Below are 25,640 nucleotides of genomic sequence, written 5' to 3' on the forward strand. Positions count from 1 at the left end.
ACCGATATTATATCTAGCATTTTCAGCATCGAAGAAACAGCTGAGTAGCGAGTTTGCTGCGGGACCAGCAGAGAAAAACTATCTTTTTTGTTTTACTTTTTTACATATGGCGTGACGTAGTGTTGATACTTGAGACCCTAGAATTAGATAAACATAAATGAAAATGGCCAACATATCAACCATAAATTGGCTATTCGTGTGCGGTATCTCCTTTTGCCTGGGAGGCATTGCAGTGCTCAGTTTTATGCCGCTAAGCTCAGGTAAGGCAGTTTTGTAAATAAATTAGAAATGAGCACAGCATTCTATAAATAAAAATGCTTGATTTCTTTGTAGACTGTATATGCCCGCTAAGGAACCCGTTGAGCAAACTAGGTACAAAGGAAAATGTGGCATCAAAACCATTCAACGCACATTCAACACACAAAATGGCAGTTTTGGTGCCGTTTCGGGATCGATTCGAAGAACTGCTGCAGTTTGTGCCTCATTTAACACAGTTTCTGCGACGGCAAGGCATCGATCATCATATATTTGTGCTGAATCAAGTGGACAGATATCGCTTCAATCGTGCCTCTCTCATCAATGTGGGATTCCACTTTACCAGCGAGGTCTACGATTATATTGCCATGCATGACGTTGATCTGCTACCACTCAACGATGATCTGCTCTATGAGTATCCCAGCAGCTTGGGACCACTGCACATTGCGGGCCCCAAGTTACATCCTAAGTATCATTACGATAACTTCGTAGGTGGCATTTTGTTGGTGCGTCGCGAGCACTTTCAGAAAATGAATGGCATGTCGAATCAATACTGGGGCTGGGGCCTGGAAGATGATGAGTTCTTTGTGCGCATTCGGGACGCTGGTCTGCAAGTGACGCGGCCACAGAACATTAAGACGGGCATCAACGACACCTTTAGGCAAGTCAATAACCCTCTACATTTGAATTTTCTTTCATAGTTTTGTCTGTTTGCATTACAGCCATATTCATAATCGCCATCATCGCAAGCGGGACACACAAAAGTGCTTTAACCAAAAGGAAATGACACGCAAACGAGACCACAATACGGGCCTCAATAATGTCAACTATAAGATTTTAAAAGTCCATGACATGCTGATCGACAGTATTCAGATTACCATACTTAATATCCTATTCGAATGTGATGTAAATAAAACGCCTTGGTGCGATTGTTCGGGAACAGCAGCAGTTGCATCTGCTGTACAAACCTAGTTAAATGAAAAAACAATGATTTCCATATCTTAAGCTATGTTTATTTGTCTATTTTGAACCACATTGGAAAAGCCCGTTGTCAATACACATGCACCATGCCATATAAGAATGTCCAGAAGAGCACGTAGGTGCAAAGGCCGCCCATGAATTGATTGGTGAGCAGATTCCGGCGATTTATAAAGTATTTGCGCCACTGAATGCCCGACTTGGCCAACACCATTAGCCAGAGCACAAACACAGACACAAAGTAGAACAAGAAACCAAGTGTTCCGCTCAGTCCCAAAATGCCTACAATGAAATTTACATGAATACATTTTAAATTGGTTAATTGAAGCATTTATATTACCAGCAGCGCAGCCCGAGATAGCTGCCATCGAAGTGCGACAATATTCGACGGCAGAAATGTTTTTCCTGATGACTCCTTCACTGTAGGCGATAATTTCGCCGGTTTTCGATGTACGTGTCCTTACGCGATTCATTTTAATTAAAATTCTTCTAAATTAAACTATTTATTTTCATGCAGTCAGTGACAAGTAAAAGATGTGAATAAATATCGAAGGCATTATCGATGTTCGATACCTTTTTTAAATTTGTCAAACATCAACTACGCCGCAAATCGATGTCACAGTAACGGTGATAAGTGAAACAAATGTCGTTACTTGCATAGTTTCGATATATAGGCTTTTGTAGGAGACCTTTCTTCATTTATGAATAGATAGCTTATAATTTAAATAAATTATGTAATTTATTTACTAAATAAATTTACAATATTATTATTTTGCTTCAAAAATCATTCCATCGACGACGATATCGCGATGTTCTATAAAAAATAGTATTGTATCGATTGATCGATTATGCCACCGATGTTTCTCCACCTCTAGTTTGAGCACAACACACTGAAGAAGAGGGCCCCAATTAATTAAAATATGTGGTGATAACGAAACTTGGTGATTTATACGTGTTAAAGTCGAAGGGCATAAGGTGCAAAATTAAGCAGGACGCGCAATTCGGAAAATGTTGGAGGATCACGAGAAGCAACAACCATAAGTGCAACCATCTAGGAACCAGGAAACACAACAACAAATATTTTCGCGGCCAGTCCACAACAAAGCAAGGGGCAGAGCAATTAAAAAATCAATCACAATTCTAATTGAAAGCTGTGGAGATAGACGACGCAGCGGCACGCAGAGGCAGAAGCAGCGACAGCGAAAGCGAGCTAGGCAATAATAATAATAGTATGTCACCCCCCAAGAATTGTGCTGTGTGCGGCGACAAGGCCTTGGGATATAATTTCAACGCAGTCACTTGCGAGAGCTGCAAAGCCTTCTTTCGACGCAATGCTCTGGCCAAAAAGCAGTTCACCTGCCCCTTTAATCAGAACTGTGAGATCACTGTGGTCACCCGTCGCTTTTGCCAGAAATGCCGCCTGAAAAAATGCCTCGACATTGGGATGAAGAGCGAGAACATTATGTCCGAGGAGGACAAACTGATCAAACGTCGCAAAATAGAGAACAATCGCGCCAAACGTCGTATGATGGAGCACGGTGGCTCCGATGGGGATGCCGATCCGGATGATAATAAAGTCGCTGGTGCTGTAGCCGATAGTAGCTGCAATTTGGATACATATGCGGGCTCACAGGATTCCCAGAGCTGTGGCTCTCCTGACAGCGGAGGTGGCGCCCATGCCAATGGAGGCGGAACAACGGGACCAACAAGTTCAACGACCACAACAACAAAACCACCGTCAGATCGCTTAGCGTTAGTTAATCCGCTATTGATGACCGCCGACAAAATCGTGGACGAGATTGTCGCTGATCCCGATCGCGCATCGCAGGCGATCAATAGAGTAATGAGAACACAGAAGGAAGCCATCTCAGCAATGGAGAAAATAATTGGTTCACAAAAAGATGCCTTAAAGCTTGTCTCGCATTTGATAGATTACCCAGGTAAAAAAAAAATTACTAAATTAAAACGTGCGTTTATTAACTATGTATACTTTGCAACAGGTGACGCTCTCAAAATCATAAGTAAAATTATGAATTCGCCCTTCAACGCTTTAACAGTATTCACAAAGTTCATGAGTTCGCCCACCGATGGCCTTGAGATTATCTCCAAGATTGTCGATTCTCCCAAAGATGTGGTCGAGTTCATGCAGAACCTAATGCGATCCCCAGAGAATGCCATTGACATCATGAACAAATTTATGAACACACCTGCTGAGGCTCTCAAAATGCTAAATCGCATCTTCAACGGCAACGACGGCCGCAAAGCCGAAGATGATCCAGAGACGCTGCAACAACAGACCCAAGCACAGAATGCGCGGGTCGACACTGTCATACATACAATGCTGCATGGCAGCCCATCCTCAGGAAGCAGTGTCAGCAGTCTCAACACATTGGACACCGCTGTTACCTCACCACTAAGCAGCATAGCAAGTCCACCAATGTCGAACAGCAACAGTGGTCCGATTGATTTACATTATCAGTCACCGAAAATGAATCACAAAACAGAAGAGCTGCCCAGCACATCCGGCAACTATCCACATCACCATCACTACATGGCCAATTCACCCGAGATGGGTGGGAAGTCCTTTCTGCAAGGCTACACAGATGAGTACAGTCTTGATAGCGGTCTCAGCATCAATTCAATAGAGTCTGTGCTCTCTGAAGTCATACGCTTAGAGTATCAGGCATTCAACAGCTTGCAGACACCTGGCTCACACATAAAAGATGAAATCTATCATGCTGCTGGCGGCATGTCATCATCGACAACCTATGACCAAGGGTACGGCGGCTGCAAGACAACAACAGCGAGCCAGCAGCAGCAGCAACATCTGCAGCACCAACAGCCCATTTGTGCGCCCTCGAGCATTTTTATGGAACGCGACCTGAACGAGGCAGAGCAGATGAAATTGCGCGAGCTGCGCATGGCCAGTGAGGCTCTCTATGACCCAGTTGATGAAGATCTCAGTGCCTTGATAATGAATGATGAGCGCATTAAGGTAACCAAACCTACAAAAATATTCCTTTCCTTTCCAAAAATCCAAAATAACACACACTTACGCACGCACACTTGTTGACTGCACGCTTATCTAATCGAGCGAGCTGTTAAGTTCGATAGACAGTTAGCACCTGGTGTATGAGTCAGTGCATCGCACAAGTTTTCTGTGTGCCCAGCACACGTTCCCTGCCCAATGTAAACAAAAAACATAGAATGGTGTGTCGCAATGAATTGAAATGCACACACCTGTTGCTGAGCCGTATCAAAGCACCTATTTGGATAACCAACTACTATGCTCCTGTATAACAAATGGATGATGGCTTTATCAGTCGCCGCAGATACTATCAACAACCACAAGCGACGCTATCAACAACAATATCAGGCGCGCATAAGTTCCGTTCGCTATATTATTTGTGCTGGCAGTGAATTTTGTTTGGGTTTCGAGTCTTTATGGCCAATGAATTGACTGTTTACCGCTGGTGTTCCGACTCAATTAGCACATTTTGTATTGTTAATTAGGAAAACTGATACAGTTTCGAAAAAATATAAATGTGAAGCTCGCAGGTGTGCAATGTTATGATAAGCACACTTCCCTCTCCTCTTCCCCTCCACTATTGTTATTAAAACATACCCCACACACAGTCTAGTCATATATTTGATACGATAATTAATGTTATCTCACTTTCCAACAGCCGGACGATGCGAGACAGAGTCCCAAGCTGTTGCAGCTCATCAATCTGACTGCGGTGGCAATCAAGCGGCTCATTAAAATGGCCAAGAAGATCAGTGCATTCCGTGACATGTGCCAAGAGGATCAGGTGGCATTGCTCAAAGGCGGCTGCACCGAAATGATGATAATGCGCTCAGTGATTATTTATGACAACGATCGTGCCGCTTGGAAGGTAAACTACAATTATTATTTAGGCAAGCTGTGACTATATTTCGGTTTGCTTTTAGGTGCCACATACCAAAGAGAATACCGCAAATATTCGCACCGATCTACTGAAGTTTGCCAAAGGGAACGTGTACGAAGAGCATCAGAAATTCATAACCACCTTTGATGAGAAATGGCGAATGGATGACAACATTATTCTAATCATGTGTGCCATTGTTTTATTCACACCGGCGCGATCACGTGTCATTCACAAGGATGCTATCAGGTTGGACCAGGTAAATCACTTTATGAGTCTATTATGCTACAGTCATTAACTTAATTTACTTTATTGCAGAATTCCTATTATTATCTTCTGCGAAGATATCTAGAAAGCGTTTATCCCGGCTGTGAGGCTAAGAACGCGTTTATTCGTTTGATTCAAAAGATTTCGGATGTGGAGCGTCTGAACAAATTCATGATCAATGTATATCTAAATGTGAATCCTTCCCAGGTGGAACCGTTGCTACGGGAAATATTTGATTTGAAAAATCACTGAAACGATGATTTTGGAATTGTGCATAAAATGCTAGAAGCATGTAATCATCGCTGTGCTGCTATTGTTGTTGTTGTTTCTATAGTCTATATATTATTAATATTATATCAGCTGCAATTTGTTTTGTTTGTTCGCTTATAAAGTTAGATTTAAATCGAATGTGATTGTTAGATTTGCCTATAACACATAGTTTTTATATTTCTACATCAAAGAGAGTATATTTTAGGTACAAAATGCAAAGCAAAAAAAACGAAATGTACACATTTTAATTAGTTTTCAATAAACTAAATATGAAATCAAATAAATAATCATCTATTTAATTTACATTGACAAAGGGTTAAATTAGAAAATCGCCGGCTTCTAGGGTTAATTACATTTTGCTGAGAAATTGCTAGAATGACTAAAAATACCAGGCGAACAGAAATCATAAATGAACGATCCATTTTAAATTTCAGGGCCAACCATTTGGCCGTTTGCAAATATATTTTAAAATGAGCGCCTAAGTGATAGGCAACACTTTTTTCGTTAGCAGTTGAATGTAAGTTGCCCATGAAAAAATCGTTGCCTATCACCAAGGCGCAGAATTTCTAAGTGAATTTCTGTACTTCTGCTTGCTGCTGATTTATGTTCGCCTGGTACTTCAGCTGCTGATTTGGTACTTTTCAGCCGTCCGCTGCCGTTTTATGTGGCCAACAACAACAACATCAACACTACAACAACAACAATGTCTACAACAACAACTACAACAATTACAACAACATCAATGATTTACAATAACAACATCTTGAGCAAGATCGCTTCGGAACCGCCACGTGGAGCAGCTGAAGTACCAGGAGAACAGAATAGATTAGCAAGTTGATTTCCCCCGCACACAAGAGAAGAGCAGCTGAGTGTTCGCTGTAATCCACTCAGAGTGTGTGAGCACATGAGCTATTCTAAGAGTGAAAGACTATATACTCTCTGTTTGCTTCTTCAAGCACGTGGCGCAAATGTGTTTTGATATCAAATTGAATACTTACCGTATTGTTACATGGCCAAATAAAATCAACAACGATTTTTATTATATTTTTATAAATTATAATAGATTTGATAGCAATAATTTAGAAAATTCATTCATTTATTGAATGAGATAGCAAAGCTCTTCTTTCAAAATTCGCAGAAGGTTGTGGTGTTCTAATCGCTGCCTATAAAAACATTATTGAATCACTTCCGGTACAGTGTTTTTTTGTTGATTACTTAAATCGTCTCGTCATATTGATAAGAAACCCACCCTTTAAAAAACGACAAATTTGAATACGCAACCATTTTATTTTTTAACATAAGTCACAAAATGCACATAAGAAGAAACTAGGAAGCAAATGTTGATATGTATGTCTGTTTGGCCAAAATTGTGCCTGGGGATGACCAATTCACTCGATTAGGCTATAGCCGCTTCAAGTCGCGAACCTAACACACTGGTCCGACTTCAAAGACAGACAGACCGACGTCTGCTTTATATGTATGTTTTATGTGCTGGGGCTGATGGCCACAACATACATAGTCCAAATACGTCTAATGATGTTAATATTGAAAGCACAATGCCCGCTCTTCACAGCCGGCTTGCGCAGTTGAATGAACCTGGTACAATTGTCCGCATCGCAATTACCCGTCCCTGATTAAGGCTCAAGTTGATGATTCGCGACAATCCTTGGCCCACTGCAGAAACTCGTCCAGGGAGCTGACGGCCAGGTTACGCGCCAGGGCCTTAACCCGCAAATTTCTATCGGTCGTTATTAGCACAAGTTCAGTTTGAATGAAACATTTTCCATCTGCAAAAACGTGCAAAGTTTAGAAATGTTTAAAACTTAATTACAATAGTGGACTTTACCTCTGCACTGCTCAGAGCTAACATTCTTGGAGACAGCAACAGCAGTGGCCAATATTTTGTCATCATTGGAAGCATATGACTCCTCAACAAGTGCAAACAAATTGGCATTGATTGTGGAGCCCTTCGTGGTTGCAAATCTGCAATAAATAATAACAATTAGTTACTTTTTCGATAGTGATCTCCTTTCAAACTGTAGCTTACTTCACACTATTTTTGGTAGATCGCATAAATTCAAGCGATTTCTTGGCACGCGATGAAACTTCGTCAAAATGATGAATGCGCTGATTCTGCTTCGAGCTGCGATACGATTCCAGCTTACAGCCCTTCGATAGCCCATCTAGTTCCTTTACCACCGTCAGTGGTATAATGACCGTATAGCGTTGGGATAACTTTTCTATATCCTCCAGACAATCTATAAAGCAGTTGGTGTCTGGCAATAGGTAGCGTGGTCGCACCTCAATGTACAGCTTGGAATCAACCAGCTTTAGAATTTCCTCCAGCTTGCTGTTGCAAATCTGCTTAACTTTGGCCCTTGCCTCCAGTTGTTTCTTTAATCTACACAGCTGTGTAACATCTGCATCAGCAATATTCGATGAAAGCGAATCGTCTGCTACTTCAGGCAGTATTGTGCAAGTTTCTTTCTGTCTACAACGTTCAGCACCAAAATCCTCAAGCGCCACCTGCATGGCTGCATTCAAATCCTCAATGGTGAAGCTCTCATCCAGTGGCAATTGCAACGCATCCTGATGTTGATTATAGATCTCTTGAAATTGCATAATTCTGCGTATGCGTTCAATAAATTGTTCACGCTCTGAACCACGTTGATAGCACTCCTTTTTGTAGACCTCACGACCCAATGGCTCAAATCCATTCAGCACATAGTCCTCATCCAAAAGGATATTCGACGGATTGCTATCCATTTCGCCTTCGAGTCTGTTGTACACGCCTTCAACATGCTCAAATAGAATCTGCAGCTCTGCCCAGCAGTCAATGGTTGAGTGACTATAAATAACAGATTATTAATAAGATGTTATAATAGACAATTAAGATGTAAGACTTACTCCTCCGAGCGCACTGGCTCCCAAAGGTCAACATTGATGGTCAGCCATTGCATATAGATCTTGACAAACTGCAAATAAGTATTGAGCCGTGTGCAGCTGTGGGAAATAAACAATGTTGCATAGTTTAATTAAAAGTATTTCACAACAAAAGCAATTTTACGACATACTCATCATCGGTCAAGCGCTGCGGATCGGTTGAGTCATCCAATAGACTAGAAAATACTTGGTTTGCCTTACTCAGCATGAGACCAAACAATGAATTGGCAAAATTGAAGCTATGATAACGCATCTCACGCCTTTCAACTATTATAAAATGGAAATGAAAACAACGTAGTATAATAAAAAAAAACGCAATGTCATTTGATTAGCCACTTATCGTGACTTTCGCTCACCTCTTCGCTTGTTATGCTCCAACACAAACACATTAAGCGCTACCATTTTCAAGAGTTTTGTACGCGACATGAAGCAGGTGAACTTTAGAGCGGCGCCCAGTTGAATCTGCAGCTTGGCAAGTAGCTGATACATGCATTCCATGCTGTAAAAGATAAGGAAATCAGTCAATTGAATAAAGCAGCAGTTTTTGCTTAGCACTTACTCTGTTGCCGTAAATAGTTTGCCAACCAAATACATGTACAAAGAGACAACACGCGGTAGCAGTTCCTCTGGTGACATTTCATCGTAGCGATTGCATTCGGCTATCTTGTTCTTGGTCTTTCCCTTGACATCGGTGCGATGCAAACGACGCACACCATCGGGATAAATCCAGACTTCGCGACGCATCTGCTTCGATTTCTTAGGCTTACCCAAAATGCAATGCATTGGCGATTGCTTCATCTCGGTCTCCTCGTACTTGCGACGTATCTCATCGAATAAATCCAACAGGCTTTCCTTGGCCGACTGTATAGCATTGGAAGTCAGCAGGCTGCGCATATAATAATAAACAGCATCGAAGCGTTTGTGCTGCAGACGAGAACAAAGGAGTTAAGACAAAGCTTTAGCTACACAAGTGTATGCTTACATTATAAATGGAAATGATAGCCAGCTGATTATAGGGTGCTCCGTTGCCCGGCACCAATTCCTGGGCGCGTTGATAGTATTTGCAGGCTTCGGCAAAGTCGGTGAGCTGCAAGTGATTGGCACGATAGCGCGACAAGTCGCCCAGACAGATGAGCAATCGTTGAGCTACCACTCTGACGGCGCTCTCGCAACGCGATGAAATGTATTTGGCCATGAGTTTCTCATAGAGACCGCGATAGAACTTCACCGATAGTTCGATGAGCAGCAGTGTGTGTTGCTGCGCCACATCCGTATGCTGTCGCTTGAGATAGTCGCGTACATTGTAGAAAAGTAGTTTCCAAAAAAAGGCATCCACCTTGTGTTCGCAAACGAACTTTAACTGCTCAAGGAGCAGCCAACAAAATGCTTCATGCAACTGCGCTTGCAGACTGCAAAAAGTCTTCCAATTCTAGAAAGACAGAATATGCGAATAGTTAGCTTAATGATGAATCAAACCAAATAACATCTACTTACGATAAGAATGAGATTACGTTGTTGCAGCACCATCAGTTGATCGTACAGCTGAATAATGATCTTGGCATTGGGCATGTTCAACAGTTGCTCAAACCACACCGGATGCTCGGTAGTCAAACGCACTCGGGAGAGTGGCGAAAGCGGCATCTGCTCCTCTTGCTTCTGCTGGAGTCGCACAGGATGCGAACGTCCGCGTCTACGTGTTGCGCCATTCATAAACTTGGCTTTATCTCCGTCCTCAGCTGAACTGGCATTCACACGCAGTATGCCTGGAATGCCCACGTCCTTACTGCACCCGCTGGTATCCAAAACGGGCGCATTTCCTTTTGGCTTGCTTAAAATTTTCACTGCAATGCAAGATCATTAGAAACTCATGAAAACGCACAGATCTGTCTTTTTGTTTATTCGTTAAGCGCGCAATTGTGACTCATATGTGCGTGAGTCTGTTGATGTGTTTGTATTAATTACCTGGCCTTGATGTGGCTGTTGTTGCTGCGGTGGCTGCTGCCGTCGCTGCTGTTGCTGCTAGCGTCGCTGCTGGTTCCGCATTTTCAACATCCTCTGCTGCGTCGTGGCTGTGTTGTAGGCTACAGCTGGCAGCGATTCTTTTCTGTAGCCGTTTCGGTAGAGTTCCAATGATTAGCGATGTATCATTTTGATCTATTGTTCCCTTTCGACTCATATTTTGAACGTTGCTTTTCTAGCTGCATTTATTCCGTTTTCGTTGCTCGCTGCTTTGTTTTCCACTAATCAAAATATATCACTATCACAAAAATTACGCAGAAAAATCTATACAGTGTGACCAAACGCCGGTTGGGTAGGAATGCGCACAAAAAAAAACTGGGTGCGCGCCCAATAGTTATCGATAATTCTCAGCCGCAGACTGAATTGAATTCAAAAGTTCAATACTCGGCACAGACAACTTGCTTCATGCATATTTAAACTTTGATTGATAATTCCAAATATATCACAAAATAGCGAAAAGTACAAAAAACTATAGAAAATTTGTATCAAATGGCTAGTGTGACCAGTGAGGCAGTGCAAAATGCGGCGAATTCATTAATCACTCCACACCCTGTACGTTGTGTTGTTCGCCGCAAACATCAAATTTGTCGATAGGCTTGTATGCAAAGAAAAAAAAAAACGTACAAGAAGTGCTATTGAAAATACACAAAAATTACTACTAAGAGTTACTGTGAGACTGGAAAGTGTGTGCTGTCTTTGTGCATAAAATGGCACAGGTTGCTTTTGTTGATAGCATGCTGCGGGAGTATTTGGTGTTTCGAGGCTATTCAAACACACTCAAAGCACTCGATGTGGAGCAACGGAATGAGAAGGATCAACATTTTCGTGCCGAGCGTTTAATTGAACATTTCAACACTGCCATCCAAGCATCTGATTTGACAGCTGTTCGCAGTCTGTGGCTGCATCTGGACAACAATCTGTTCAGCAAGCTAGATCACACTTATGCTGTGGGTAAGTCCAAAACTGAAGTCCCTAGCTGCTTTTGTTCTGCGGACAATGAAGCTGACTCTTGTTGTACTTTGTTGTTGTCGGTAGACAACGCTCTTGTCCTGCTACAACTTCTCGGTTACTTCCGATTCCGAATTCATGAATCCTTTTTCCTTTTGCAGCTGTCAAAAAGCTGGAGAACAGTCTACTCAAATACTATTTGGTAACTGCATATAGCAATAACAGGACTGACAAGATATCCGAGTTCTTCAATAAATTGGCTGCGGAGCTGCAGCAGCAAAGCGAGTGGAAAGATTGGTTCTGTAAGCTAAACTTCATCTTCTATTCACCTTGAATCACAAATAATGAATCTATATAATTGCAGTTTTCCCCTTCTGTCGCAACGCGGAGGAATCCCCCACATTTACGCTCTTCTTTACCAAGCCGTGGCAGGATACGCTGCTTCTATCCCTGCGCAATTTCCTGACCACAGTCTACCAATGCCTGCCACAGCCCAGTTTTGTGCGCGCCGAGCAAGAGGCGGCGCACATGCAGCGTCTGCAGGACGACAACACACGACTCCGTGCGCGACTGTTGCAGCTGCAACAGGAGCAACAACAACAGCAGGTGAGCAGCTCATCGCAGAATCTCAGCGGCGAGACAAGCAGCGCTCGACGTCGCAGCTCGTATCATCGACAGCAGCAGAGTCTGAGCGACATTTTGCCCTTTGACATTAGTCCACCGGGTCACATTGTGGATGACTTTTGTATTATTGCCTCCGAGGCGAACAGCGTAGCGCAAGCGAGCGATGCTCAGGCACGTGGCCTCAAATTACTCATACGCAACATTGGCTCTGGCAGCTCTCCTGTGCTGGCACGCAAGGATAACAATGGCGGCGGCGACAAATCGTCGAGCAAACGTCGCTCCGGCAGCGTGGGACGCAGTTGGATATAAAAAGAAGACCAAGTCTGTTTTTGGGAAATAGTTCTTTTAGTTTTTATTTATTTGCGCTTCCTCTTAAAAGCAAAAAGACGTACAAAATAAAATAAAAGAGCAAAATGCGTGTAAGGGTATTATTTAATTGCAATAAATAACGTAAAATTACAAAATAAATATGTTGTTGTATGTTGACGATTCGTGTATAAAATAGTATCTCTAGAGCTCTCTCCACTTTTCGGTCTATACAAAATACAAGCGGCACACAATTTAAAAAAAAATACACAATTTATTGTATATTTCATTAGGTATATAATTGTAATTGTATAATTGCATTCCATATATACTATATATAGTATATAGCATGTGTATAATTACGATTTTTGCATAAAGTAGCTTCGATTTTGACTTGGCATTCAATTCATTTATATTCATATCTATAAGTAAATGCATTTTTTCAGCGTCGTTTTTTTTTTGTGGGTTTTGAAGTCTCGAATTCGGATACGAATTTGTTGGGGGGATTGCTTAACTCGTTATCGTTACGTTTGCTTATGGAATAGATCTATAGTTATAGTAAGTGGTATCATTATGTATGTATGCATATGTATTTTTTTTGTTTAATGTATATTGATGACCATCTCTATCTCTCTTTCTCGACGGGTTTGACCCGCACGATTCTCTTACAGCGCCGTCTCGAAGGCCGGCAACGATGCACTCGCTGCGCTCACAAACTTGTTGTTGCTCTCCACATTGCCAGCTGCTCCATTAGTCCTGCCAAAGCTCGGCTTCAGCTCGCCGCGCATGAAATTGTTCTCTTCGGTTTGCAGAAAGAAATTGCGCTTCAAATCGAAACTGGAGACAGCCACCGAACTGGGACTTGTTGTGCTGGCCACGGTGCGAGCAGCTGTTTCATTTGCTGCCTCGAGGCTGGCACGTGATCCGCCACTGTTGTTGGAGTGATCCTCCTCGCTGTTGGCCTCCAGTATGGTGCTGGACATGATGTCCGTGCGTGGCACAACGGAGGCAACGGCTGCGGCACTGTTGCTGCGAATCTTGGGGGCAAAAGTCTTCGAGGGTGAGCCGAATTGTCCCTGGCGAAGCATTCGGCGATTGGCAAACGTCTTTGGCGAGCCGCTCAAGTCGAGCAGTTTCAAACTGGAGTTCAATGCTGTTGGCTTCGACGCACCAGGCGTCGATGTTTGGCTTGGCTTTTGGCTCAACGCCGCCGGCGCATTGTTGCTGCCAGCTGGCGCCTTCTTCAGCAGCTCCACGGCTGAGACTTTGCGTTGCACGGGACTCGTCTTGGCCGATTTGGCCAGCAACAGCTTCTTAAAGTCCATCAGCGTCGTCTTGCTCTGACCAATGCGATCGGCACAGGTGCCCAAACGCTCCGGGGCATCATCCTGGCTCCAGTTGCGTGCCGGCTGCTTCATCGGGGGCACATTCTCCGAGGCATTGGAGTCACGTGTGGGCGTTGAGGTGAGGAAGCTGCCGTTGCCATTCCTTGGCACAATGGGCGATATGTTGCTGCGACCGCCTGCATCGCCATTGGAGGCGGCTGCACGCGCCAAGCGATCCGCACGTCGAATGGGCGTGGCATAGAGATCATCACGGCATGTGGTCACATTGCCGCCGGGCAATGCTCCTGCGGCTGCTGCCTTCGCTTGGCTGCTGCGACGATTCTGCAGTGTCCAGTAGACGGGGGCGTTGCGCGAGAAGGGCGTGGCATCTGCTGTGGGGAGCGGTGCGTTCTTCAACGTTGCACTTGGCAGCACTTGCTCATAGATATTAGAGAAACGTTGATACCCTGCAAAAAGAAATGCGATTGACGTTCTTTAGATTTAGGAAATATTTAAGGGAAATAAGCAAGTGGTTTATTAATTAATTTTTTAGTAAGGAAGTTAACTCAAGGAGGTTTCAAAAGCATGCCAGCTAGCAGCTAATAATGTTGGCTTTACATACCTGAGAAGTCTGTTCAGTCTTTTACCTTTGGGTGCATTTATGATGAGTGGGGAGTTATGTGGCTATAATACAAATGGTGCTGGGTGCTGAATGGATGGAGGAGGTGCTGTTGTTGTTCTTGTTCTTGTTTCCCCTTAGCCCAACAATGGTTATGCGATGGGTGGTTTTTATGATACAATGACTTTTGGATGCGTTTTTCATAGGATCTTTTTTATTTCTTTTTTTGTTTACTCAATTTGTGCTTACTTACGATCGGTGGTATGGAATGTGCTTTTGAACTTAAGTACTTTTCTTCTTCTTTCTACATTAGGCATAGGAACTTACTTAAATTGTTACTGCATTTGCGCTAACTTTTCAAAACTACTTTTTTTTGTTAGTTTGGGGGGAATTTTGGGGTGCAAAAAACTACCACTACACATGCATACATAACAGACACACACATACATATACATATAACATAAATTATGCAATCGAAGTTTTTTGCACTCCCTTTTTCTTATTTACTTTTTGAAAAATTAGCGTCAAATACTGCAATAAACTTAAAACATAAAACATGGAAACGGTGCAAAAAACTTTACAGAATTTACAATACACATATATGTTTGTTGTTGTTGTTGTAGTTGTTGTTAAATAAAACTTAGTTGTACAAATTAGTTACAGTTAAGAAAATCAAGTTGACAAAACACAATTAATTACACATAACACTTAATTAATTATTAGTGCATTTTGTTAAGAACAAAGGGCATTAAAACAAGAATTATTTGCACTTAAAACAAAAGTTGATTAAAAACTGTTAAAATGGCACAACGAGCGAACAAACGTTAGTAACAGAGTTGGTGCAAATTAATTTAATTATTTATTTAAAGGGCCGCATTTCAAGTGTACAAGGGAACTGGGAATAAAGGCAGCTCAATTGGCAGCACTGTTTGCCTTGTTAAGTTGGCTGCGCTATGAATAGCTAGAGGGAAATAGCTTGTAATTTGGCAGCATTGTGAGCATTGTTAACTTGGCTGCGCTATGAATATTTATGCAGCTTTGCACTATTCATATGTGCAGTAAAGGAAAGATAGAGAGTGGTTGCTTTTGATTTGCCATGTTAAGTTGGCTGCGGCATATGCTTGGCTGCTGTTAGTTAAGGTAGTTGAACCTGATTTGGTAGAAGAAGGGGAGCTGCACTTCCTTGGGGCAAACACTAGCCCATTGAACACGTTCTAAGGTAAGGAGAGCTCCTTAACAAAAACTGAGGGATGCACAAAGACAATGCACTCGCTCAAGATGCACACTTGCAGCAACGTGTGGGTTTTTATTTTTAGTAAAAGGTCAAGTTAAAGACAAGTTAATGAGTCTAGAGAGACTCGAGACATTTACCAGATCTCAGTTACCTCAAACTTTTGCAAAATGCGCTGGCGACGCGCCCCGTTATCCTCATTGGGCAGAATGATTTTAAAGGGACGCAGCAAGACGCTTTCAACAAAGGACTTGTGGTAACGTTGATGAGGTGTGGTCGTCGTCGAAAGCATTTCCTCATCGTCTTCCTCTTCCTCCTCCGCCTCATCCTCTTCGGAGTTGTTGACTGGCGCAGACTGCACGTCATTGTCTGGGGCAATAACGTTGTCTGGCTGCAACTTCAACTCCCGCTCCATTAGAGCGGCTGAGTCATCGAAATTCTCGAGCGATTTGTTGCGCAAATAGGAGGAATCAATGCATGTGGTCGATAGGGAGAATTCATCGACTAGTCGCTCAAAGGATTTGGCTATTTTGGCCGAAGAGTTGTTGCTCGAATTGGGAGAGTGCAGCAATTGCAGCTTGTTGTGGTTGCGCAATTTGAGCGAACTTGTTGCATGTTGCAGTGGCAGAGCTGAGGGCAATGCACTGCCACCGAAATTCTCCTTATTCATTTCCAGCTTCAGCTCATCGTTGGCCAGCCTATAGCTGTTGTTGCGCTTCAGCGCGCCAGCGCGAGTTTTGCCAGGTACAAGAGAGGAGGGAGAGGCGGAGGGAGAGGAGGTGACAGTTGCATTTGAAATGGAAAACTGCGTTGCAGCAATTGGGTCAATCGATAAAGCAACGACTGCTGCTGCCTGCTGCTCCCCCCAAAGTTGGCTGTGCTTTAATGCCATTTACTTTCATTCGAGGCGGCAACGGTGGTGGGAGCAACTGTGGGGGATGCCTGTTTGTGGCATCTGCCACCCTCGACTCAGCTACGTTGGGGGGATGCGGAGACTGTACACTTGAAATGCTGCCCATTGATGCGAATTTTGACTTGCTCAGCAGCAAATTGGAGCGCTCTTTGCTGTCGTTGTTAATGTTCGTTGTTGTTGTTGTTGCAACTTGTGTTGTTGCTGTTGCTGTGGTAGTAGTAGTGTTGTGTAGTAGCGTATTATTTACAATAGCAGTAGAGCAGGAATTGGGGTTGCTTGGGTGCGTTAAAGCAGTATCATTATTATTAATATTAAAATGGTTTTGCTGATGTCGCTGTTGCTGCTGTTGTTGTTCTAGTTGTTGTTGTTCTGGCTGTAGTTGTTGCTGCTCTTGTGGCAAACAATTCTTACCTTCTTCCGCTGAATTCGCCGACGCTGTGGTCGCTGTCGAGGATGAGCTGTTGGTTGCTGTGCTGCCCGTGGATGAATTCGATTTGCTTGAAGGCGATGCCATCATCATGTTGTTGCTGCTGCCTCCCGAAATTGTCTCGTAGAAAGGATTCGTGTTGTTGGCCAGCAACTGTTTTTTGCTCCTGATAGTTGTTCACCGACTGCTGTGGTTGTTGTTGTTGGTGTTGCTGTTGATACGTTGCCATTGTCGGGGGCGTTTTGCTAAGCGGCGATTTGGAAACTATGGGACGCACATTGGCCACTTTACGATTGGCTGATTGCCCGCTGTTTAACAATAATAATTTGGCGCTTTTTGCGGCGTTGCTGGTTGCACTTTCGCCCGTGGCAAGCTCTCGTGTTGCACTGCCGCTGCTGCTGTGTTGTAGGGCACTTTCGGTTTCCTTCACATACGGCCCAGGTGCAAAGGTGGTGTGTGCTCCCTTGCGTCGCTTCAAACTGTCCGAATCGTAGATGATGCGTCCCTCGGCATTCGTGCGCACCCGACGCTGCCCGAGCAGTGATTTCTCCTCTCGCAACTCGCTGATCTCTGCGTACATGGGCACACTGTTGCAACTCTCTGTCGGCTGCTGCTGCTGTGTCTGCTGTTGTTGTTGTGTGGCAGACAGCAGCTGCTCTTGTTCTGCGCATGCCTCGGCTTGTGTCTGCTTCGGCTGTGGACGTTGCAAATGCTGTGGCAGCTCGTTGAGCGACACATACTCGGAGCACAAGGGTTGCTTTAACCCCCGTCGAACTATGTCATTGGAATAATAAATGGCCATGTTGCCGCTACTAGCCGCTGCTTGCCCTTTGGCGCCACCTCGCTTATTGTACCGCAAATTCTTGCTGTTGTTATTATTATTATTGTTGTTGTTGCTAATGTCTGCTATGGTCACGTATTCGCCAGCCAAGTCGTAAAGTTTATCATCGTCCACAGCACTCGCTGCAGCGGGTTTAACAGGCGACGAGCTTTTTCCTAGCGGCAGCACAACGCGCAGCTTTTCAAACATGCTGCCCAAAGCTTTTGTCGGCGTCTGCTTAAGCTCATTGAGGTTGTGATCTTTGCTGCTGCTGCTGTTTGTGGGCGTCAACTCGGCTGCACTTAGCGGGGTTTCACACTCTGAATCCACATCCACTTGTAGGTTGGTTAACGTGCGTTCCGCTTCCATTTCCGATGTCTGTGATTGATGCTCATCATCGTCGCTCGTTGTTGGTGTAATGATGCACATCGAAGGTATGCGCTTGGCATTGATTGTGGTCTTTTGCTTGATGCGCTCGATGCGTTCCACACCCTCAAGATCCGAGCACTCCGAGTACTCCAAGTCTTGGGGCAAAGGCAAGGCTGAACGTTGTTCATCCTGCTGCTGTTGCTGCTGCAACGATTCCTCGCCACCGTTGGACATCTTCAAGTTCCTCTTAATCGTGCCCGTGCGCTCCAAGGTGCTGCCAATTGTGCTGCTGCTGTAGCTGCGCTCCAGCGTGCTGCTGCTCGCACTATTGCTCTGACTCTGGCTGTGCTTGCCCAGCGAACTGCTTCGCTCCGGCACATCGGGTCCCGTAACGCAGTTCACCGCATTCAACATCAGCGTGGTGCAAACTGTGCCCGCCGAGCTCGTTGTGGTCGAGGTGGAACCACGTCCATAGAGTTCGTATTCGTTCTCTGCATTCAACACCGTCTGATTCGATTGACTGCCAAAGGAATAGCTGCTGGTGTGCAGACTCTGCTGCAGAGGCGTCATCGGTGGCTCCTCCTCTTTGAGGGTGCGCAGTCCGCTGTCCATATGGAACGAAGTGTAGTAACCTTCGGTGTCGCAGCTATACGCTGAGCTCGTCTCATCATCGAGATGATTAGGATAAGCGCCCGCATCCGCTTGCAACTCGGGTGTGGCGGTTCCTTCGCTTGTCACACTGCTCGAGGCGGAGGTGTTGAGGAAGCGTCTCCTGCTCAACATGGAGGAAGGCGGTCCGCTGCTGCTGCACGGCTGGAAGCTGGACACATTCAGCGAGGTGTTCGATGCACTCGACTTGGGTTGCATGGTGATCTCGCTGCCAATCGAAGCACGTCCCGATTCCGAGCTGGCACTCCAATTGCCGCTGGAGGAATGTGGTTGCTCCTCCTTGCCTGCGGCATCCAAGCGATGCAAATTGCGTCGCTGGCGATTCAAAGTTGCGGTTTCACGCATCTTCACCTGTGCGGCCGCTGTGAGCGAGGAGAGTTGCAGCTTGCCCCGCAGCTGGCCGCTGCTGGAGACGCTCATGCTCTTCTCGGATGAGGAATACGAGGGTTTTCGTTCGTGCGAAAACCGTGATTCACTCTTCTGGGCAATCAGATCGTGCACCACGCACTCATCATCAATGTCGCGCGTTTTCGATTTGCCTTGAGCTCCGCTGACGCCGCTGCCAGGCGCTGGCAAGGAGCAATGGTTGCTCTTGCTGCTGTGGCTGCTCTGCAAATCGGACTTCTCTATGCTGCTGCTGTGCTGCGAACTGCAACCGCTGGTGTCCAGTTGACTCGACTCGGCGTCGTTGCCATTGCGTTGCATAAACTTGAAACGATTCCGGCCCCATTGCTTCAGCGAATTGAGGCGTGTCAGCGTGTTCTTGCCTTTGTCGTAGGGCAAGGCAACAGATTCCTTTTTTAAGAGATCGCTCGACTTGCTGCGTCCGAATTTCTTCGATTTCCGTGTGGCATCCACAGCGCTTGTTGTTGCAACAGGCGCTGGCGATGTGGCAGCCGAAGAAGGCGTCTGCTTTGTTGCATTGCTTTTGGGGGGAAGGAAAATTATATAATTTGTTGTTGTTGTTGTTGATGTGTTTGTTGTTGGAGTTGTTGTTGTTGTGATGAATGTTGTTGTTGTTGGGAAACATAAAAAAGAAAATATACATGTTTGGCAATTGGTTAGCAAAATTGTAAGGTTTGTACTTGATGAAGATGAGAGTGCGAGATTGGTTAGCAGAGAAAGAGAGAGAGAGAGAGAGACAGATAGAAATAGAGTGAAAGAGAGAGAACTAGAGTGTGTGATTTGCCAATCTATAAAAACTATTGTGCGTGATATTTGGACGATATTATATTTTCGAATATTTCTCTATTGCTGTGTTTTTGCTCAATTTCAGTCGGGGGGCGAAAATGTAGTTTAATTAATGGCACAGTTCAAAGTTTAATTCGCTGCGCTGCGTTTTTTTCTCAAAAAGCCGATTACAACATCTACATTTGAGTGCTCCCACTCCACAACAGATGGCGCCTGCAGTTGGGGGGTATAGCGACTGCATGCATAACATATAAGTTAGAGTGAGACAGAGACCGAGACATAGACGCAGCCATGTGCTTTAGCTCTCTTTCTGTCTGTCTGTCTGGTTGATAAGCGACGCTTTTCATTCATTTCTTGGGCATTCTGGGGTCAACCATATTCAATAATGAATGACACACAAACACATTGCTCGCATGCAAATGCATAACATTGCAGGGCAGCTAGAAAAGTCAAGCAAAACTCAACTAGACATTAAATTTTTTAAATGGAAAATTATGCTTTTACAGCAGGAAATCTGAGAATGGGGCAACTCCTAAAGCAGCCCTCGTATTACACAAAAATGGCAAATTGGGTTCAGTTCGAGTAGAATTTGGCCTGCTTTGCATTAAACGACTAGGTTTCAGAGTATAGTGCTGATCGCACAGATATCGAACAGCATTGGCACATATACACACATACATTAATACATTGCCTGAGTGTGTGTGCGTGTGCAGTCTCATGTTGCACATAAAACGCAGTGAAATGGAATGACGACGACGTCGCAATCGCATCGGATTTGTGGGCAGACGACGCCAAAACCAAAAAAAAAAACAAAAAAACGAAAAGGAAAACCAACAAATAAGATTTATGCAACTTTTAAGCAAAAGGCGTCAGCCAAATGCACAAAAGAAGCACGAAATGGCAAATTCTTTTTGTTGTTGTTATTGTTCTAGTTGGCAAAAATCCTACGTTGCCTGCACACGCCTGATTTATGCTGATGATGAAGCGCAGGAGAGCAGAGTGGGCGATATGAGCAATATGTTGCTCAGCAACATGACAGCCTGCAACAAATGTTGCCAACATCAGTACGTGTAGGTGGTTCGTAACTTGGCTGAGAGTACATGAGGTGAATGTCTCGAATATGAATGAATTGCTTATGTATGATAAATTGTAGATGGCGAAGCAATGTATCGAGATGCACATGCGTATGTGTTGAGTTTATGTGTGTGTGTGTGTGTGTGTGTGAGGTATGTTGTCTGTATGAGTGTGTGTGTGTGTGAGGTATGTTGTCTGTATGAGTGTGTGTGTGTGTGAGGTATGTTGTCTGTATGAGTGTGTGTGTAGTTTGAGTAATTTGTTAGGCTGTTTTTTGTTTTGGTTTTTAGGCGTTTCGCAATTGTTTTCGCTGCCAAAATTTCAATTTGCTTTAGCTGGAAAAGAAATCAACGTTGCTTGCTTGCGTTTTGTTTAAACAAAGCTAAGTATAATTATCAATTTGCCAGACACAAACAACAATTAATTAGATTATTTACACAGATTATATGGCGCTTTTTTCTCATCTATTACAATTTTTATACAACATTCAGTTTTAAATTTTGGAATTTATTTATATTTTTGAGTCATGCGTTGTGCTGCAGCTAAACTTGGCAAACAATACGAGTTAATTACATAATCAATCAATCAGTATAAAAAAAACAAAAAAAATAAATAAAATTGTAATTTACAACAAGACACGAATTTATACAGTTTGCGCTAAAAAAGACTAAAAAAATCGATTTTCAAATACTAAACAGCATAACAAATTTAGGCAGCTAATAAATTTTGTTCGAGTTTCACATAGTTTAAATGCAATTTGATACATGATCATGTATTTGTGGTTCTATGTAGAGAGGGAGAGATAGATAGATAGAGAGTGACAGAGACAGCGAGACTGCCAGAGAGGTCTCAGTATGCTTTATGTACAGTTTGAGAGCCATTGCAAACGAGCTTTGCTTTTGCAAATTGGCAACGAAATAAAAGTGTTAAAAAATAAATACAGTTTTGGAGAAATAAACATAGACAAATCGACAAAAACTGTGTACATACCCATTAGCAGCGTCTTGTATCTCCTTTTGATCAATGCCCGCTATCGTATTCCGACGCTTGCCCCGCACCTTTCTCGACCTCGATCGTCTGCTGACTGTCTGAACGTTGTCATCGAGATTGTTGGCCTCGCTTTGATTATCCTCCGGGCTGCCGCCGCTGGTGCTGGGAGTGGAGACAGCTCCATTGGCAGTGGAGCCAGCTCCGCCCGCATAGCAGCCAGTGGTGGATTTGCGGGCTGCGCACATGCGTTGGAAATGCTTGCCGGATGTGTTGACCGAGATCACTTCGGCGGGGTATCTGCAAAGGCAAAGTCATAATTTTTTATTAGTTATTGGCCACAATAGTTTCGTGCTTTTTAAAGTGCATTTTGTGGTTTTTCCCCCCTCCCCGACAGCGACAGCTTTTCGTTCACGCTTTAATGCAAACCAAACATTTGCGCTTCAAATTCAATGGAGCGTTAACAATGGCTGTCAAACTGTCCCTCTGTCTGTCCGCATGTTTATCTCTTTGCCTGTTTGCTGTTCCATTTTGGGAAACATTAAACAAATGAGCCATGGCCATCATGGGGTCGCCATGGGGCGCAAAAGTGGGCGTGGCGTGGGCCTCAACGACACTTGCATAATTGTGCGCGGTCGCAATGTAAATTTATGTAATACGCAATTGAATTAAAGTTTTTTTTCTTCTTTTTTCAGTTGTTACGCTGTGGTTACTGATTGCGTCGCATTGCGCGTCACATTACAAACAAAAGGCCAAAACATTGAATCAAATTAAAACAAGCAACGGGTCACTGCAGATGCCGAACACGAATTTACAATGCTCTTTATTGAAAACTGTAGTGGAGCCAGTTTAAATTACAGTTTATGAACTAAAAGAACAATATCATGAATCACTTGGCGTTCACTTGAACCAGTGCAGTGAATAACAGTGAACGATAAGAACTAGTAGAACAACTGAACGAACCACTTGCTGTTCACTTCAACTAGTGCTAATAATTATCGATAATTATCGCTATCTTGTATCGAGCTTAATAAGCGGAGCTTTTGCAACTGTTGTTCATCGTGCTCTAAAGTTACTTACAAACTGCGTGTCAAAGTCCAGTTACCCGTTTCAAGTACGTCGCACTTTAGTGTAAATAATAATAATATTACTGGCTTGTTTTTTTGTGTGCGCCGCCCGGCAAACAAAACAAACAAAAGAACGCAAAAAAAAAAAACTGAACGTAGTGTGGCAATTTACATGAAACGCCAATAAAAATGAAGTTTTAAATAAAATTAGCATACGAAAATGTGTGGGTGGCGTTGACACTGCAGCTAATGGGCGGCGACAGTGCATGCCAAACTGTCAAACCGTCCAGCTAATGAAAGTTGACAATGCTTGTTAAACGGTGACAGTGACTGTCGAACTTACTTTAAGGCAATTATTTTGGTTTGTTCCTCGGGTGAAGGCAGTCGATGATTCAAAGGCACATCTTTATTGATATCGTTCGGCAACAGCAACTGCTGCTGATGATGATTATGATGATGATGGTGATGATGATGCGAACTGCTGTCCGCCGCTTGGCTAATGTTAATCGCATATTGGGCGTCGAGGGCGTCGGCGGAGAGAACGGACGGAGAAAGAGCGGGCGTCAGGATGCCATTGTCGCCAATGACCAGCGATGTGCAGATCGATGTGTCCACATGGTGCATGCAATCGGGCGTAACCGTGACATCACCCAGAGCCTCGCTGGATGTCCATTTCCGCAAATCCTCGATGGCAGCGGGCTGCAAAAAGGGGTAAAACAAAATGAAAAGAGGAAAAATTGTTAGCGTCAAGTCATTCATTTAATTAGCAGTTTGCCCAAAAGTGGACATGCAAAAACATGTTGTGCCTCCTCTCACACACACGCAAACACATCCTTAATTGGCCTCAAGGCAATCCTGTCACGCATCCCATTTATTTTTTTTATGCCACATGCTAAAAAATATGAATTGGACTTTGGGTATTTGTGTTTTCTGTCTTATTTTTTTTTGTTTTTTGTGTTTGCGCAAACATTTGTCAGACAGCCACGTTGACTCGCTGGTTTTAGCCTGGTCAGCAAAAATGTGAACAACTCACGCGATTTTCTTTAGAACAGACAACATCGAAAAACACGCGTTTCCTTCACTTCGAATCACGCTCAACTCGCCTTCGAAATTCAATCAGTCTAATTAAAAGCAATCAAATACAGCAAATTCAATTCTATAAATTTTCCCAAATTTTCAGTTCTCTATTTCCAGGCTGAATCAATGAACGCTAAGCAAAGAGCGCAATCGTTTTCATTGATTTTTTCTTCTCGTTTTTTTTTTTTTGGGTTTCGGACCATTAAAATCAATTGTAACAATTGAAAGTTATGTTTTGCTGGGGATTGGCAGAGGGGAGAGTCGACTTGGAGTAACCCCAAACACACCCACACTCACACACACACATACACATACGAAAGTCTGAAAAATCTACATAAAAATCCACTTGAGCTTCATTTTCACTGGCTAAACAATGGCCTTTGGACCACAGCCACAGTGGGGCCAAAGTGACCTCTTCTATTTATTTATTTATGCTTTCTTTTGTAATTATGTCTGCAACAAGCTTAAGCAATTTGTTGTTTTAAAAAACCCATTTACTTTCAATTGAATCTATGACTTTATTTGCTTTGCAGTAATTTTGTTTGAATTGCACTTAATTTGCTTTTTACGACCACACATGGTATCTTTTTTTTTCTCTGGGTATTATAGACCACTGAATTGTTTATCTGAACCCTTTAGTATTCACTTTTCTATATATTGTTGATTCAAAAGAATTTCGTTTGAAATGTTCTCTTCTTTATCACTGTTTAATATTGATTATTAAAAGTTGGAATATTATTTGACTTCTTTATCAAAATTGCTTATTGCCTAAGGACAGATTGAAAATTAAAAAAAAAAAATCGGACTTCTTTAATCCGTTTTCCTTACATTATTTAAGGAAAAAATTATGATTTACATTGTTGAAGGAAAAAAAATGTAGTTAAAGTTTTTAGAATTTCATTTTTAGCTATAATTTGCTTATATGTTTCTATTTCATTTTTAATTTTAACTCTTTTTTAGTTTAATAAGAACTTGTTTTTACTGCTATTTCAATTCTTTCAACGAATTTAAGATGTTTTCTTTTACATTCATCGTTGCCTGTTCTATAATAATCCTTTATTATTGTTGACTACTTTTCACATCATTCTCAATTTAACTTTTCCTTCAAACTAATCTTTTAATTTCATTTCTTCTCACATGATTCCCTACAAATTCCCTTTTCCCTTGTTTACAAAGGTCACAATTGGCAGTTTCAATAAGCTGTGAACCAATGTGCAAAATCCTGTCTAGCTGCCAATATGTATTGTTGTTGTTTACGGTTCGGCGGCTCTTTGTTTGGGTTCAATTGAATAGGCAGCCGATTGGCCAAGTTTCAATGATAAAATATTTGCACATAAATGTCTTTCCATATACGCA

The 25,640-nt window shown here is 43.2% G+C and overlaps 7 protein-coding genes across 8 annotated transcripts in view; 3 read left to right on the forward strand and 4 right to left on the reverse strand.

Moving 5' to 3' along the window:
* Window positions 1-17: 17 nt before the first annotated feature.
* Window positions 18-1,254, forward strand: LOC132784961 (beta-1,4-galactosyltransferase 7). Its single transcript, XM_060790894.1, has 3 exons — window positions 18-260; window positions 334-916; window positions 978-1,254. Exons 1-3 carry the CDS (start codon window positions 158-160, stop codon window positions 1,225-1,227), a joined length of 936 nt encoding a protein of 311 aa, XP_060646877.1. The 5' UTR covers window positions 18-157; the 3' UTR covers window positions 1,228-1,254.
* LOC132784962 (ER membrane protein complex subunit 6) lies at window positions 1,247-1,788 on the reverse strand. The gene is made up of 2 exons (XM_060790895.1): window positions 1,574-1,788; window positions 1,247-1,515 (listed from the first exon to the last, which is right to left on the reverse strand). Exons 1-2 carry the CDS (start codon window positions 1,704-1,706, stop codon window positions 1,307-1,309), a joined length of 342 nt encoding a protein of 113 aa, XP_060646878.1. The 5' UTR covers window positions 1,707-1,788; the 3' UTR covers window positions 1,247-1,306.
* A 300-nt stretch (window positions 1,789-2,088) lies between these two features.
* On the forward strand, window positions 2,089-5,931 carry LOC132784960 (nuclear hormone receptor HR96). The gene is made up of 5 exons (XM_060790892.1): window positions 2,089-3,173; window positions 3,234-4,228; window positions 4,920-5,129; window positions 5,185-5,397; window positions 5,457-5,931. Exons 1-5 carry the CDS (start codon window positions 2,465-2,467, stop codon window positions 5,655-5,657), a joined length of 2,328 nt encoding a protein of 775 aa, XP_060646875.1. The 5' UTR covers window positions 2,089-2,464; the 3' UTR covers window positions 5,658-5,931.
* Window positions 5,932-6,942: 1,011 nt separating this feature from the next.
* On the reverse strand, window positions 6,943-10,918 carry LOC132787620 (telomerase-binding protein EST1A). Its single transcript, XM_060794789.1, has 10 exons — window positions 10,581-10,918; window positions 10,113-10,459; window positions 9,601-10,047; window positions 9,178-9,542; window positions 8,975-9,117; window positions 8,750-8,885; window positions 8,583-8,678; window positions 7,723-8,523; window positions 7,522-7,658; window positions 6,943-7,462 (listed from the first exon to the last, which is right to left on the reverse strand). The coding sequence occupies exons 1-10, from the start codon at window positions 10,792-10,794 to the stop codon at window positions 7,317-7,319; spliced, it is 2,832 nt and encodes a 943-aa protein (XP_060650772.1). The 5' UTR covers window positions 10,795-10,918; the 3' UTR covers window positions 6,943-7,316.
* Window positions 10,919-11,196: 278 nt separating this feature from the next.
* Window positions 11,197-12,921, forward strand: LOC132787621 (WD repeat-containing protein 91). The gene is made up of 3 exons (XM_060794790.1): window positions 11,197-11,588; window positions 11,747-11,887; window positions 11,950-12,921. The coding sequence occupies exons 1-3, from the start codon at window positions 11,345-11,347 to the stop codon at window positions 12,516-12,518; spliced, it is 954 nt and encodes a 317-aa protein (XP_060650773.1). The 5' UTR covers window positions 11,197-11,344; the 3' UTR covers window positions 12,519-12,921.
* Window positions 12,922-14,145: 1,224 nt separating this feature from the next.
* Window positions 14,146-25,640, reverse strand: part of LOC132787619 (uncharacterized) — a 45,399-nt gene continuing 33,904 nt past the window's right edge. The window contains exons 3-6 of one of the 2 annotated variants that reach the window (XM_060794786.1): window positions 23,551-23,906; window positions 22,144-22,440; window positions 17,015-19,813; window positions 14,146-14,307 (exon numbers count right to left, since the gene is read on the reverse strand). In XM_060794786.1, coding sequence (XP_060650769.1) covers window positions 14,289-14,307; window positions 17,015-19,813; window positions 22,144-22,440; window positions 23,551-23,906 — 3,471 coding nt within the window. In that variant the 3' untranslated portion in view covers window positions 14,146-14,288. The remainder of the gene's footprint in view (window positions 14,308-17,014; window positions 19,814-22,143; window positions 22,441-23,550; window positions 23,907-25,640) is intronic. The other variant, XM_060794787.1, reaches the window with a different exon arrangement.
* Window positions 14,332-16,995, reverse strand: LOC132787622 (uncharacterized). The gene has a single exon (XM_060794791.1). It carries the CDS (start codon window positions 16,580-16,582, stop codon window positions 15,827-15,829), a length of 756 nt encoding a protein of 251 aa, XP_060650774.1. The 5' UTR covers window positions 16,583-16,995; the 3' UTR covers window positions 14,332-15,826.

The sequence above is a fragment of the Drosophila nasuta genome, chromosome 2R (genome assembly GCF_023558535.2).
Source record: "Drosophila nasuta strain 15112-1781.00 chromosome 2R, ASM2355853v1, whole genome shotgun sequence".
Classification (NCBI taxonomy): Eukaryota; Metazoa; Arthropoda; class Insecta; order Diptera; family Drosophilidae; genus Drosophila; species Drosophila nasuta.